The sequence below is a fragment of the Orbicella franksi genome, chromosome 2 (assembly GCF_964199315.1).
Source record: "Orbicella franksi chromosome 2, jaOrbFran1.1, whole genome shotgun sequence".
NCBI classification, from domain to species: domain Eukaryota; kingdom Metazoa; phylum Cnidaria; class Anthozoa; order Scleractinia; family Merulinidae; genus Orbicella; species Orbicella franksi.
The window spans coordinates 31401960-31417348 of NC_138146.1; the positions used below are offsets into that span (position 1 = coordinate 31401960).

General features: G+C 37.9%; 1 protein-coding gene across 1 annotated transcript in view; it reads right to left on the minus strand.

The window, feature by feature from the left end:
• LOC145479283 (talin-like) overlaps positions 1 to 15389 on the minus strand; it is a 41096-nt gene that overhangs the window by 20396 nt on the left and 5311 nt on the right. Inside the window, exons 6-30 of the mRNA XM_081457603.1 lie at positions 15280 to 15334; positions 15059 to 15147; positions 14587 to 14683; positions 13788 to 13857; positions 13413 to 13485; positions 12882 to 12938; positions 12645 to 12709; positions 12466 to 12529; positions 12009 to 12113; positions 10312 to 10401; positions 9782 to 9847; positions 9134 to 9235; positions 8695 to 8771; positions 8243 to 8334; positions 7895 to 7983; positions 7175 to 7315; positions 5041 to 5149; positions 4247 to 4298; positions 3707 to 3869; positions 3495 to 3593; positions 2618 to 2887; positions 1977 to 2207; positions 1370 to 1501; positions 857 to 985; positions 40 to 153 (exon numbers count right to left, since the gene is read on the minus strand). Of these exons, the coding sequence (XP_081313729.1) occupies positions 40 to 153; positions 857 to 985; positions 1370 to 1501; positions 1977 to 2207; positions 2618 to 2887; positions 3495 to 3593; positions 3707 to 3869; positions 4247 to 4298; positions 5041 to 5149; positions 7175 to 7315; positions 7895 to 7983; positions 8243 to 8334; positions 8695 to 8771; positions 9134 to 9235; positions 9782 to 9847; positions 10312 to 10401; positions 12009 to 12113; positions 12466 to 12529; positions 12645 to 12709; positions 12882 to 12938; positions 13413 to 13485; positions 13788 to 13857; positions 14587 to 14683; positions 15059 to 15147; positions 15280 to 15334 (2631 nt within the window). The remainder of the gene's footprint in view (positions 1 to 39; positions 154 to 856; positions 986 to 1369; positions 1502 to 1976; positions 2208 to 2617; positions 2888 to 3494; positions 3594 to 3706; positions 3870 to 4246; positions 4299 to 5040; positions 5150 to 7174; positions 7316 to 7894; positions 7984 to 8242; positions 8335 to 8694; positions 8772 to 9133; positions 9236 to 9781; positions 9848 to 10311; positions 10402 to 12008; positions 12114 to 12465; positions 12530 to 12644; positions 12710 to 12881; positions 12939 to 13412; positions 13486 to 13787; positions 13858 to 14586; positions 14684 to 15058; positions 15148 to 15279; positions 15335 to 15389) is intronic.

A 15389-nucleotide genomic window follows, 5' to 3' on the forward strand; every position in this document is an offset into this window, starting at 1 on the left:
GAGATGCATGGCACCAGCAAGGAGAATCATGAGACTTACTTTGCACTGGTCATTCAGCTGTTGCTGTGATGCCTGATTCCGATTAGATGGCCCTGCACTGTGAGCTGCAGCAATTAGCTGAGTAGCCTGGCCAGTTGCCTCTTTAGCTGCCGCCTTACAATAACAAAAAAAAATATTGTTCTCACTGATCGCTGGCGAGCAAACATCATCAGGATAAAAAAATCAAGGAAAAGCAATGCTGCTTTCGAGCCAACTATCTGTTTAGTTACTAAAAAGTTATGGTATAGTTTACTATAGTAAGTTATAGTTACTCAAAAGTTACTGAAGGTCCTTTCCATCTACCATTCAAGAGAATTAATGTCTTGGCTTAATAGAACAGACAGAACACATACAACTTATCCACTGCAAACAATTGCAATCTATTTATCTTATACCTGTGGTTGCTATTCAGCTTAGGCAGGTAGCAGGTAGATGTAACTGTCTCAAAAATTGTTTTGCATTGTTTTTCATCATAAAGGCAAATCAATAGGTCAGACTTTGTTTAATCAGGCTCCAAAATAGGAACAAAATTTGCTAAAATCTATATCTGACTGCCACAGATAAAATACACACACTTTTTGTTTCCTTCACACCAAAAAAGAACTAACTATGGTGCTGTAGTGATAACTAATCGATGAAGTGACCTAAGATGGGAGATGCGCTGAAGGACATGATCCAAGCCTATGGGACCCTGTCATCTCTAGCAGACAACTTAACTGAGACTCAGACTGTTCTACAATGACAAGAACTGCATATGCTTTACACCAAGCCATTACTCAGTGAGATTTAAGATTGACACATTTGACATGAGAATCACCTCAAGTCTTTTGACCAGCTTCTTTTTCAATGCATCACTGGCTGCTGCATTTGTTGCTGATCTCAAATCTTCTGCTGCCTGTTTGAGCTTCTGCTGCTGGTCAGCAGCATTAGGGTTTCTGGCTGCTCCCTGTGTCAAACAGACATTAATTATTTTATAAACTGATGGTCATTCCATATGTATTAACATTTCCATAATCTAAAACCATGCTGTATAAGCAACAACTTACATGTAACCTCAGTCTCCCATTGCTATTACATTCAGATGCAATGAACTTGGTTTAGCACAGTAGTAATCTGTACATGCATGCATTCATTCTCTGAAATGCTTCACCCAAATTATCATCCTATATTTCCAATAATTATCAAAACATGCCCTGCAACACCTTAGGTTTGTTCACCCATCAAAAGAAGTTTGTAATTGCCTGAGATGGTCTCTAAAGTGTTTACACTGTATACTCCTTCTTACAAAATGAAAAATTACAAGACTACATTTTACTTGAAATGAACAAACCTTTGCTGCTTCCACAAGTTTTGCAGTGGCATCGGCTAACACCTTTGCAGCAGCTAAGAGACGTTTCTGTGAGTCTGAGTCATCCTCGGTTTCAGCTTCTGCTTTGATTCCAGTTACCAATGACGATGATGCCTGTATAGGATACAAGATGTCGACAAGTAATGTCCTATTAATGCACAACCCTCACTTAGCCTCCATAAATCACTGAAAACTGAAGATGGGGTGGGGGGGGGGGGGGGGGGGGAAACTGGTATTTGAAAGCTGTGAAATGGTTCAAGTCTTGGGAGTTTAACATGTTACATTTGATCTTTCAAATTTAGCAAGCTCAAATATGATGGTCTCTGCATTTTGGCAGGTTTGACAGCCCACCATTCTCTACCACACACAGTAAAAACTCTGTTCAAGATGGATATAATCTCAGGGTGTAAATAAAATCTAACCATGCGAATACAATCTTTAATTAGGAAACCAAGCCCGATTGGATTACAGAAAAGTTTTCAAAATAGTAAGAATATTCAAGAGAAATAACCAGAGGGTATGCAAATTGTACTGTCAAGTCTCCTCAGACATGGCATTTCATTTCTTAACTACAGTATAGTTTCCACACCTGAGCTAAGATCTTGGCCTGTTTAACCATCTCTCCTGCATTCCCCATACTGTTAAACAGTCTGTCTGTAGCTCCTAAAATGTCATCACATGCTGCATCATACTGTCCAGCTTGTTGAGCATCCCAGCCTCCATCTCGCACTTTCACCAGCAGACTATTCAAAGCATCCCGTACAGCCTGCGCTGCTGTCATTAGCTCTCGTAGCAAGTCAGATTCTTCAGGAGCTGCTTCCTGGGATTATAACAGATTTATCATAAACAGCCAAAAAAATAGTGTCATAAGGAACACCATACATTTACTGACTATATGGGAGGGTTCAATGGAAAAAAATATTTTTACTCAAGATCATGGAATCACCAGGCATATGCATTACAAAGTCTATGCAAAATGACAGAAAGCCAGATACTTTGGATCAGCTCACAGCCCGTCTAGCCCTACAAGCATCAGTTTTGTGGTACTATTTTCTACTGCACGACATCAGAGCTGTGTGGTGTTAGTTAAATGGATCTCATTACCAGAAATAATCTCCCTCTTGAAGGACCTTATTCCACAAGATAAGTTTGACACTGTATGAAAAACAAAATCTCAAACTACATGCCAAAGAGTATCTAAAATTTTACCAGATCAGTCTGAAAACTTACCTTACAAGCTCCTTCAGTGTCATTGACAGCTGTAGCAACAAGTTTTGCAGCTTCGACAACTTGTTCCTGGCACATGTGACTGCTTATGGACGGAACAACCACCTTAACACAAGCTACCAGCTGCGCTGTGGTTCTGGCTGTCTCCTTTGCTGCAGTGATCACCTTGCCTTGAGCTCCAGTGTCATTAGACTGACTAGCGACATTCTTGGCTTTCAGGACCAGAGCTGCTGTTGCATTAGCCACAGCTTGAGCCAGAGCCAGTAACATTTCCTGTGTTTAATAAACAGGTCAGTTGAACAATCTACTTGGTATAGTCTTTGTAGATACTGTATGTATACACCAGACTAATGTTATGTCTAAGAGATTGCATTGATAAATTAGGACATTTCTTAATGCTCTGTAAGTAATTTAGCACAAGTGCTGATTCACATGGCTGACCTTCTAAAAATCTTTCTAAGAAACCTTCTAAAAAACCTTCTAAAATTAAGATAACAAGGTCAAAACTCCTAATGGTAGGAGGCAAACCAGTTGGCTAAGCAGCTGAACTAGGAAAAAACTCCAACTAGCGGTCCGTCAACCTACAGTGATCTCTGAATTTCAAGTCAGGCACTCTTTATCACTCAACCAAGCTCCCTAGTGTGTTCTACCATAAACCAGTTGAAAAAGTTGTTAAAAACCCTTCTGATTCCCAAGTTACATTTGTACCACCCTTCCCAAAAAATATCTGAGTGACATCCCTTGAAGGGGAGCGTGGCACCACAAGCAAGTGAGGCCTAAAAGTCTTGGGGGCACTAGTCAAATCAAAGGTTATGCGACTTGAGGTGCCTATCTATCACTTATCTTTAATATCAGATGCATGACATGGTCTTGAACTTACTTGAGTTTGTTGATCAACTTCTGGTTCACCCATGTACTGCAACAGTGTTGCTCCAGATGAACCCACATTGCCAGCAGCTGACAACAACTTGCCTCTAGACTAAAAAGTGAAAAGTATGTGCTGATTGCAAGGCAATCAATGGAAATTGATGACAATGAAAACTAAATAAATCTGTAGAATCCATGACAGGAAAAGTTGGCTATCTTACTAACCTCACTGTCTGCTCCGCCTCCTTCCTGGGCAGCTTTCAAAAGATTCGAAAAGGCACCTGCCAAGCCTCGTGTAGCATCCAGAAGGTTCTTACCATCATCGTCATCATCCAGTAAACCAGCAATCATTTTGATTCCTTTTGATAAGTCTTGTAAGTTAGATGAGCTGAAGGAAAAGGTTAAAGTCAGTTATGCAGTTGCAACGTTTCAGTAGATATCATACAAGAAAACAACAATACATGTTGAAAACAAAAACAGTGTTCCAATATTATGCAAGTCACATTACACCAAACAACACACCTGAACTGTTTGCTGTAGGAAGACCAAATCTTGAAGTCTTATTACAAATCCATTTACCCCTATACATATATACACCCATACAAGTACTGTACAGTTGTACAGTAAGAAGGCTCTAAACAACAGAGAATGTGTCCTTCCTAGTCATAAATAATATTTATACCATAGTAGTGCAAGGCAAAATAGCTAGTACATGACTGATAAAATGTACAAACAACACTACCGTTAAGAGGGAGATGAACTTACATGGTATTCACAGCTGCCCCAGCAGCAGTGTAGTTTGTTTCCTCTGGCTCTCCTTGAATAAGAAATGCAATGTTATGAATACTCAACAAAGTAACAAATTACATGATACATTCCACTATGCATAACTAGATTCAGTACAGGCACTTTATCGAAAGTTAACAGCTATAAGAATATCCCAACTCCTTTTAAACAGTCTCCTCTTTCCAGAGTACTATTGACATCTCTATTTGTCTGTTAATAAGACTACCATATAATGATGGTTAAAATAAGACACGGGGGAGAATCATGACAGAACATTACAAAAGTACAGTACAGTCAAAAATGATGGCACAGGAACAGGAATTACATATGGTTCAAGGGTGCAGTTGTTTTGACCCTTTCACGCTCCTAGTTATAACCCTGAGCATGGGCCATTCCAAAATTACGCAGGGAACTGGGGCGAGTTTCAAATTTTAACCAATCGATAAACTGACACCACCACACGAAAGACCACATTGAGAGTAGTCATTTGACCAAGTTTGATGCTTTTAGGGTGAACAGGGACCAAGTTAGAGACCTTGAAACATGGTTCAAAATTCATACAAATGTCTCTAATCTTGAGACAATGTCCCCCAAACCCATATGCTCTTAAAATGTTTTTTGATTTTTATGATACTCTTAAAAATGGGCAAACATACATGATTTTCACCTCTGTCAGCTTCTTTCAAATGGTAGGTGAATGACGGGGTATTACAGTTTTCACAAAACTGATAAAAATTTTCAGAGTTTATATGGTTTTGCAAGCCTGTGTTTACCTGAAGTCAGCGTGACAATTGAAGCACATGACGCTGAAAGAGCAGCCAGTCGGGATGCCACATTTTGTCTGGAAAGATCTAGAGTGTTTTGCTTCCACTTCAGTGATGCCTGAAAACATTCCAAAACAACCACATTAAACATTCATATTGTGTTCCATGCTAGATTGACTTTCCTTTAAAGTGCACCTAACCCCCAAAATTTTTTTCCGCTAAAACGAATCTACTTGTTATTTGAAATAGTTCTGCGAAAAAAATTTTGGATTCCGTTAAATCCTTGATTTTCTGTGCCCCGACGAAATCTCGAAAATAGCTCCAAAACACCGCCATTTTGTTTCACGACCGAGTTTGAGGAGAATGGGTCCAGCGGCTCTTGTGACGTCTACCCAGGAAGGTTGGATATCTCACGTCCTCTCATTTCCTTCAGGATGGTGCAATACACATTCGAAAAGTGCGCAGAAATGCCTTCCAGAGGTGCAATCAGCTGTTGCAGCAATATTCCAGATTTAAAGAAAGATATACTGCACAATTTACTGACGATGATCGGCTAATGGCGCAACAAAGACGTAAACGATGGTTGATTTTGTCGAACCGAAACAAGCGAACTAAATCTGTGAGAACCATTGAAGAACTCTCACTGGAATTTGTTCTGCAGACTTTCAAACGCTATTTTCATAAATTTTCGGCTTAAAGCTAACCAGCAATTTGTAGAAATACTACCGACAACCTATATCTTCCAATCCCGCAGTATTTATAACATAAACGGCAAAGTTGTGTGATCCGATCATGATCAAGAAGCATTATACTGATATGTAGATCGCAACTGTACGCCACTAACCAACACTTATTTCTCTTTCGATTTAGATGAAAGTCGAAGATTAATCCTTTAGAATTACATGATAACAAAATTGTTAGACTCACAGTTTTTCGAAGGTTTGGAAATCAGCAGTGCGACAAAGATTCTGTGCAATAGCATTGAAAATATGACCGCGTAACATTATCTGCAGACCGCTTAGGGAACACATCCTTTTTGCTTATCCGACGAATTTCGCTGCAAACTTTGAGAACAATTTACATTGGTTATTTGGAGTTACGACTTAAAACGTGTGACAATGTGAAATCGGTAATTGTATGAAATGTTTCCTTCTGCCTTGCTTCCCGCAGCTTCAACAATACAGGTCCAAACAATATGATTTTCAATCGATCGAAGCCAATGTTTTGGAGGTCATCAAGTCTCGAAAACTGCAACATGTACGTCGCTCTTATAAACATGAAGCATTCAACTGAAAGTAAAACACAAGCTTGATTTAACAGAACAATCACACCTTGACAAAATACATTCTCGCTAAGGACAAATGTAAACGGGCTATAAACACGCGTGGGAATCTTATGTTTAGTTGACGAAATTACCATCCAAAGTAGTCCTCGAGTTTTCTTTCCTGCTTTTCATTTGCCTGCTCCTCCACTTTGTATCTAGCATTCCATTCCTAATATACAAGCAGCTCGTCCGCAAAGAAGTCTTCCCCTTCGTCACTTGAAATGTTGTAAATTGCTCTCAAAGCTCTAAGCAGTGAGTTCACAGTTGTCGAACGTACTCGATCGAAGTTTATTTCAGAGTCTTCCGAATCGAAACTTAACTCTGACTCCAGTGACGAAAAAGAAATGATTCTGAGACAAAACTTGGACGTTTTAGTCCCAAAATACATCGGAACGATTAGTTTTGTGTTCCATTTTCTCAAGCAAATACAGAGAGTTGACTGAGGCGCTATTGTGTTTGGTTCCTGGGTAGACGTCATCAGGTACCGCCGCCCCAGACTCCCTAAAACGCGGTTGTGAAACACTCAAGCGTGACTTTGAAAGGGCATAGAAAATCGAGGATTCAACCAAATTCAAAAATTTCTTCGCCCAAATGCTTCAAATAAAGTCTAGATTCGTTTTAGCGAAAAAAAAATTTGGGGGTTAGGTGCACTTTAAGAATTGTCAGCAGGTTCCATACTACATTGATTTTCCTTTGAGAATTCGGTGTCAGCAGAAATGGAAAAAAACTTCATATTATTCAAATTGACTACAGAATGTCTTAGGGACACAGAGCAGCCATTGGTGGTGACGTGTAACACTACAGAGGTTTGCATCTTACTGGATCTGATCCAAGAGCAGGAATCTCAGCAGGAGAACCCAGATCCTGTTCTGCAGAAACAATGGTGTCCAAGCCTTGACTCAGACTACTCATGTACGCCTTCTGTGCAGGAGTAAGACTGTGAAGCTTAGCTTGTGAGCCCTGTAAACAATAATACCACATCAGTAGTCAAGATGAGAGGAGTGGTTAATAATGGTAACGACTGATTGTAGTCCAATTTGGTCTGCAATCATCTATTAAGAAATACACAATTTTAAGAAGACATCCATGGAGTGACAGTCCTGTTCATTTAATCCTGAGCATGATAACAGACTGAATCGGACTACATAATGTCTTGTCACCTATCAATCATAACTATGACAAAATTTGAGAAGTAAAAGTTGAAAAATTTAACTTTTTGGAAAATGAAAGTAGTTGAATTGTCTAAGATCCATGAGAGATGAAACACAATCAAGTGCTACTGTCCAATGTAAACTACTCAATCAACACTCAATCAGGCATAATATATACACTGTCCAGCAAACACCAAGAAGGATGCATAAACTGTCCCATAACACCACGTATATGTGACACGTTCAAAATATAGGGGCTGCTGATAACCAATCAGATTCAAGAACTTTGTTGTCCCTAAGTAAACCACAAGGCAGTAAAAACTTTAATTATTTCACCAGAAAGCTCTATATTTCATATAATTTTAACTTCTGGATAATTGCTTCTCACCATGGGAGGCCTATGAGCAGAGTGTGCAGATCCTGTAACTGTCCCATACTGGGCTGGCTCCATCTTACCCACACTGTATCTAGATGCCCCTGAAAAAACATTGCAACAGTGAACCAGTGGTCTACTTACATAAACTTTTAATACAGAACAATTAGGCAGGGCCTTGGTCCTTCGCTAAATGTGCTTTGCAGAACAGTCAGAAAATTTGTGTTCATGTAAATATAGCACATGTATTGTATTGTTCATATTATGTGTAACTCAAATTTGCAATTTAAAGAGATGTCCAAAAATTTTAGCAAAGATGCTCAGCTTCTACATTTTACATAACATGTATGATGCTTTATATACCTGGACCTCCAGCTCTCATCACCGCTGGCAAAGCTACTGAGCCAGTAGCAGCATGGCCAACCTTGTTTGTTTGACGCTCCAAGTATGTACCTCTGAATGAAACAAAAAAACAGAGACATTAAATTTACAATATTTGGAGCATAATTTATTTACACCTTGTTGTGAAGCAATCTGCCATTTGTACATTTACAATTTGAAACTTACTAATTTAATCCCTCTTCACCCTAGTACGACAGAAGGCAGCAACAATTTCCCTTGTATTTTCTGGAGCATGTTGTGCCTCATTCTGTGTGAGTTTTACCCCACTGAGCTGAGCCATGACAGTTCAGCACCAGGTGGTTTTTGGCCAACAAGGTTTCATTTATAATGGAATAGATTCAGTAATTCAGGGAAAATTTGAAAACATCGAGCTTGAAAATTTAATATAGGCTGCAGTTCTAGTCTATGCTTACTTTGATGGAGTCACAGAATCCTCTACCATTGTTGATTCCTCGTCAAAGTCAGGATCATAACCATCTTGGCCCTTTCTCTGTGGGTAAGGGAAAAAAGCACAAGCCCTTAAAAACAATGTAGTAAAACAAAATTTTGAAAAGGTGTCTTTCAGTTGTTTATGCATTAATGCTTGAAGGGGTGGTCACCCAGTCAAAATATCCAAACGTTCTGTCAATTTAGGTGTTGAAACTGTCATAAACTGATAATTTACATTACAGACAAGTACATATGCCCAGCAGCTTCAAAGTACCAAATTTGTCAGGTAACCTTTACAACTCTTATCATATCGGTGGTACACAATTATATTTTATTATCATTGCAATCATTAACCAGACCTTAATAATGTGGAAAGTATAGACATAGTGGTCTGCGGTGTTCTCATTTATCATTTTAAATTACCTTTTTCAAAATAATATCTATGTAGCCAGCAATGAGCTGAGATATTTTCTCTCCTTCATTTGTTTGTACTGAATAATAAGACTCCAGGTAATCACCAAAATCCTGTTGAAAGGAAGTACAAGTACATTTACTGGCAGGTAAGAATTCGCATGCAAACATATGAAGTCTGAAGGCATTGATAAAAAACATACCACTAAAAACTTTCAGTTCCTGTACTAACAGATTTCATTAGAAGAATAGGTACCAGTGGACTCAACATCTCTATTGCAAAAGGATGTTAATTGTAATTCTGTATAGACCAACAGTAACTTCAATCTAATCTTTTAACACAGCATTAAAATGTTACTATTTTCATGAAAGCACGGCAAATAAAAATAATTATATAACATCATTTCTTTTACTTTTACTTCACCAACTTGTAAATTGTAGAACTACAAAATTATTTTATCTGTCCTTCTTCCATGGTAAATTACACTTTACAGTTTTTCAACAAATCCCACAATCAAAACAAATCAGTTTACTAAAGGTTTAAATAGAGTTTCTCACAAAGCAGTTAGTTGAAGTTAAAGCCGTTTTTCGCCAGTGTATAATTTAGTATGCTTTTAATTAACAAAAGTAACAGGCTAAAAGTTGTGAGAATTAACATACCAGTGTAAAACTGTTTGGTGAAGCTGCCCAGCGTCTGACTGTAGTCAGGGGCCAGGTCTTCATCACCTGAGGTTAACACGAGAAAATAGTATCAAATCTTACAGTAGAGATCTACACACTGTGGATAAGAACGTCTTTAATAACAGAGAATTATTCTGACTAGCCAAACTCCAACGCAGTCTAATCTCAACTGTTTTCCCTCCAATATCTGTCTGGTGACATCTGAAAACAATTCTCATAGAAACATCAAGTTACTAAAATTTGCAACTTTATTTTCCAGTGTGACAAAGATGAGTTCAAATACCAGGAAGTGGCTCGCAAGCTAGCAGTAATTTGCATGGATTTTGGAATTAAACCAAGCTTAGTTTAGAGATGGTTACACAAAGCTTTAATTATCACATATAGCAAATTTGGAAACAAATTGAAAGAATCTTGAAAGGCAAGTGACAGGGAAGAGATAAGTAACAAACTGGTAATTACAGAATTTAGTTTAAGTACACAACTTAACAGGTAATGGTTTGAATACAAACCTCTTTAGTTTTCTCATCAACTCTAAGGATGCTCTCTTTTGTGACACCCAAGAGCCTGGGAACTAGTTTATTCTTTCCTTTCATTTTTTCCTGCAAGAAAGAAAGCATATTAAATAAATATTAAACCAACAGACAAACAAACAGATGATAATATACTGATAAAACAAGCTGACAAATTAAACGACCATTTCACCTGTACATGAGCTGATTGCATTTAGTAGAACACTACTACATGTAGTGTACTGATGCAAATGCTGTTATCTGATTGGCTGAGCCGTTGCACACTAACAGCCATTAGTAGAATTTACTAGTATACTGATGCAAATGCTGTAATCTGATTGGCTGAGTCATTGCACTCTATCAGCCATTAGTAGAATTCTACTAGTATACTGATGCAAATGCTGTTATCTGATTGCCTGAGCCATTGCACACTCTCAGTCATAAGTAGAATTCTACTAGTATACTAATGCAAATGCTGTAATCTGATTGGCTGAGCCATTGCATACTATCAGCCATTAGTGGGCAGTGGCTTGGTGTGGTCGACAAAACTAAGTTTCCTTGCTTCACCAAAGTTTTGAAAGAACACTTACAAGCAAATGGATAATCAAATTCCTGAGAAGACTAAAAGGTGGGCAAATGAATAAACAAAATTCCTGAGAGTACTTAAAGGAGGGCATTTATGTTTTCTTGAAAAAGCTCAACATTTTTTAAAGAAACTGATACAGCTGTAAGGGCACGTACACAACTGCAAATGTCAACTTGACAATTAATTCAGTCTGCGCAAATTCTCTAAAGCGTGAACTTTGATCCTAAGACCAGAAATAATTGGGATCATATTTTGAAGGAAATTCAGTTAGAGTTCTACTAAAACAATTAGATTGGTCGCTCTCAATTTCTATGAGGTAATGGTTGATTTGGTCTTCAGCCTCATCAACTATTGCCTTGTAGAAATCTTCAGCTCATAATCTAATTGTTAAGTATAAACAAACCAACAAATGAACCAGCCAGTGACACAAGAAACAAACAACAATGAACCACCAAACAGGCAAACCAATGGATCTACGAACAAGCTCACCAGGAAACTGACAAACAACCATAAAACCTCACCTATGAACCAACAACAACAAAACTAGATAACTAACCAGAGCATGAATCCCCAACACACCAACGAACACAGCAACAAGCACACCAACCAACAACTGATCAATACAATCAACTAACAAACAAACTATATCATTTGTTTAAAACATACATTCAAGTAGAAAGTCTGCATTTTGCACTGACATTACATAACTTTCAGTCCCACTGCAAAGGAAGTTGCAACCAGCATGCAAAGAAAGTCATGTCTGATAGAGCAGAGTTAGTGGATTTTGCAGCTAGGCAGGTGGAATCTACCCTTCGCTTGCCCAATGTGCAAGTGAGGTTGTTAGGGGAAATATCTTAAATCAATTAATGCTTCTAAGAAATATGGGGGGCTGGTGAGAATGACTTTTGGGTTAGTTCATAATAGTTACTGCTTGCCCAAAGGGCAAGTTTGAAAACAGGTTTTCTTTAAATGATGGCAACTAATGTGGTAAATCCATGTACATGTACTGCATGGAAAAAAGAGGCTCTGATGAGAATGTACTGTGAAAAACTCTAGAAATTTGCATGAAGGACTGCCACCAGTCTTGTTATGGCCTGAAATGTGAACTTGCCTTTACAAGAAAAAATGTGACTCCATAGGTCTTTAACCCTCTGCACAACTGCACATACTTGTACTTGCCCTGTAATTCATCATGTCCAGAAACTTTCCTGTGTTCCTACACAATAATGAAAAGATAAACAATGTGTAAAGCTGCAAAAAGACCTACATGACTGGGCTAAAAAAAAAAAACTGAATCTCAGCTTGCCCTTGGGACAAGTTGCTTTCCAATTTGCTTGCCCTGGGCAAGTCTTAGTTTGTTGTTTTAATGATTAAGTTGGCAGAAGACTTGCCTGATCCTTTGTCCATCAGGCAAGTGAGAATGAAAAGTTACATGCCCAGAAGGAAACTCTAGTTGTCCCGGACAACTGGAGCAAGGTAAGGTGCATGCACTTATAATGTTATGTTTCATATTTAATATGACCTTGTACATGTCACCACTACACAGTGGATTTACGGAAATATCTCACCTCTTTAATTTTCTTCTCAATATTCTTCGATTTGACATATTCCTTGGGAAGAAATTCTTTTAAGCTAACACAAGGAAAGCACAACAACTCCATGTTACTGACAGCAATATACAGTGCATGTGCAATGATAAGAATAGATTGTCAAGAGTCTCTACTGGTAAACAAAGCACTGAACTTACTCTATAAACTTGTATTTGCCTTCTTCAAAATCACCAAACTGGACCTGAATCTGAATAGCTCCGAGCTGAGGAGAAAATGAATTAAATGCCAAGATCAGTTTGGGCCCTACAAAGTAGAACAAAAGTGGACCAAACTGAGTTGACTAATGGAATTTTTATTAGATATCAACTTCAAGTGAAAAAACAAGAGTTGACTATCATGGAGGCTCTATCTAAATACTTTCATGATACACATACCTGTGATGCCTCCTCCTGTGTACATGGATGCGTTCCATCTAAAATACCATCTCTACACTGAGCAGGGAGAAAGAAATTATTATGGAAAATGCTTTACTCAATTATCTAGCTCCACCCACATGTACAGTTATTCTGTAAGTTGACGGATTGACTGACTGACCGACTGACTGATTGATTGACTGACTGATTGATTACATGTAAAAGAATTCATGACAGAACGACTGGACAACTGGATGACTAGAAGACCAGAAGACCGCAAGACCAGATGACCGAATGATTGGATGACCAGACAACCGGATGACTGAACGACCAGACAGCCAGACAGCCGGACGGCTGGATGACCAGCCAACTGGACCACTAGACCACTGGATGACTCAACGACTGGATGACTAAACCACCAGACGACTGGATGACTGAACAACTGGATTAAGCGACAACCAGAAGGTCCATTGTTGTACTGCACAAGTGCAGTATACATGATCAACTAATTGCTTGTTAATTTTCCAAGTAAAGCACTTTAACTGGACCTACCTGAACATACAACAAGCCGAGCTGGACTGGGTCCTTAATGTCAACATTTTGATCTGAGTAAAAGTACTTCCGTCTAGAAAAACATTCAAAGAAAGATCACTATAGACTAAACCAGTCTTCCAGTGCTCAGAATAACACTATTCACCTCTAAAATTATTATACATCTACTCAGTCTGAAGTCTACTATTTTTTACTTGGCTCTGATGATGGTAGAGAACAATAATGATTTGTAATGTTCAGTACAAATTATGGTTACCACTGTACTTGAGACATTCATTAGAAATTTAACCTGCTAAATGTAAGTACTGTAAATGATTTACATGCGGTGGAAAAATCAACTCTTTTGCAACATACAATATTTCAAAAATTAAATACCTCAAAAGAACAGTGCATGTATCATCAACTCCTTGCTCTCGAAGAGTTTTGTCATGTCCAAGCCAGTGAACTTAAAAAACAAAAGATATGCAGACCTACATTAAGTCAAGTATTTGAGATTAGAAACCACCCTGTACAAAAGCGTGCAGTGCAAGATTGAATCTCAATAGACATAGAACTAGAACAAACTAGTGGTCCATGTAATGACAAAGTTTTCTCATTTAGACTCTGGCATTTGAGAGGGCAATTAAGGAACATTACCAGATGATTCAATTTCCAGGAAGGCTAAAGAAAGGAAATTAACCATTTTGCCACTTAAAAGCCTCAACTCAAAATACATGTAGCTACAATTTTCAGACAACTCAATCCCTGAGTGATTTTGCTAAAGCATGAAGTTTAATAAGTACTAACAGTATATACAACAAAATGAACAGCTTGCTACTTCCAGATCACCTATACCTACATGCATGGAGGATAGAAAAGTTGATTCTATCAAACTTTTTGTCAGGATAAAGGTCTTTATTAAGAAAACTTGTTTCAAAACTGTAACATTGCACAGGTTGTTTGGATTTCCATTTTCTTGTTGAGTCAGCCTTTCTTCAGCCTCATCACTTGCCTCATCAACTATCACTTCACACATTGTAAAAATCTCAAGCTAACTATACTGTGATTGTTAACTAGAAAACATGGAAAATTCTGTACAAGACCTGAAAATTGATTAATACATTTACAAATCAACGACATGTACTGTACATGTCAAGTTTAAAAATGGACCTGGTACAAATTATTATAATTTTACCTTCATCATCTGTGTGGAGTTTTCTCTTCAGCTGATCCATTTTTTTCTTGTCTCTTTCCTCCATCTTTTTCAAGGAGACATCTTTCACAGATTTGTCCTGTTTTTATAAGATATAAGTAGACAAAACACTTTTAGTAGTGTTTCCTCATTTATTTATTAAAACCTATTTTAGGACCTTGTTCACCACGAGTCTCAACCTGCATGTGTAGCTCAGGTTCTACCAATGTCTAGAAGGACATATCACAATGGATTTAACTCCCATTATGGAGTCCGAAATGTTCTGAGTTATTCAGCTTTAATTCACTTCATCTTCATTTATTGAAGCAAATGTTCATGAATGTATGTTCCTGATAGGGTTCATCTGTAGCTGTACATGTATCTTTAGAAAAGTAAATGAGCAGTCAAAGCTGCACATACAGGAAACATGGATGTACATGTATACATAACACAATAATGTTTTAAGACAACACACCCGCTTTATCGTTCCCATTTTATCTGCATCTTCTTTGTCTTCTTTTTGACCTTCAACAAGCAGTGAGAATTCCTCAGTATTTGCAATACCTACAGAAAAAAGAATGCAAGAACTTGTCAATCAAAATGACAATATACGACAGTATATTTATTTAAAGACTTTGGCATGTATATTTCAGAAGCAACATTTGCTTGTTGATAATAAATCAAAAATGTACATACCCATTTTCATACAAACAGAGTCTAAAATTTGACCAACATTGTGACTGTCATCAATCTAAACAGCAGGAAAAAAACAAACAGAGAACCATTAAACATGCATGAATGCACTT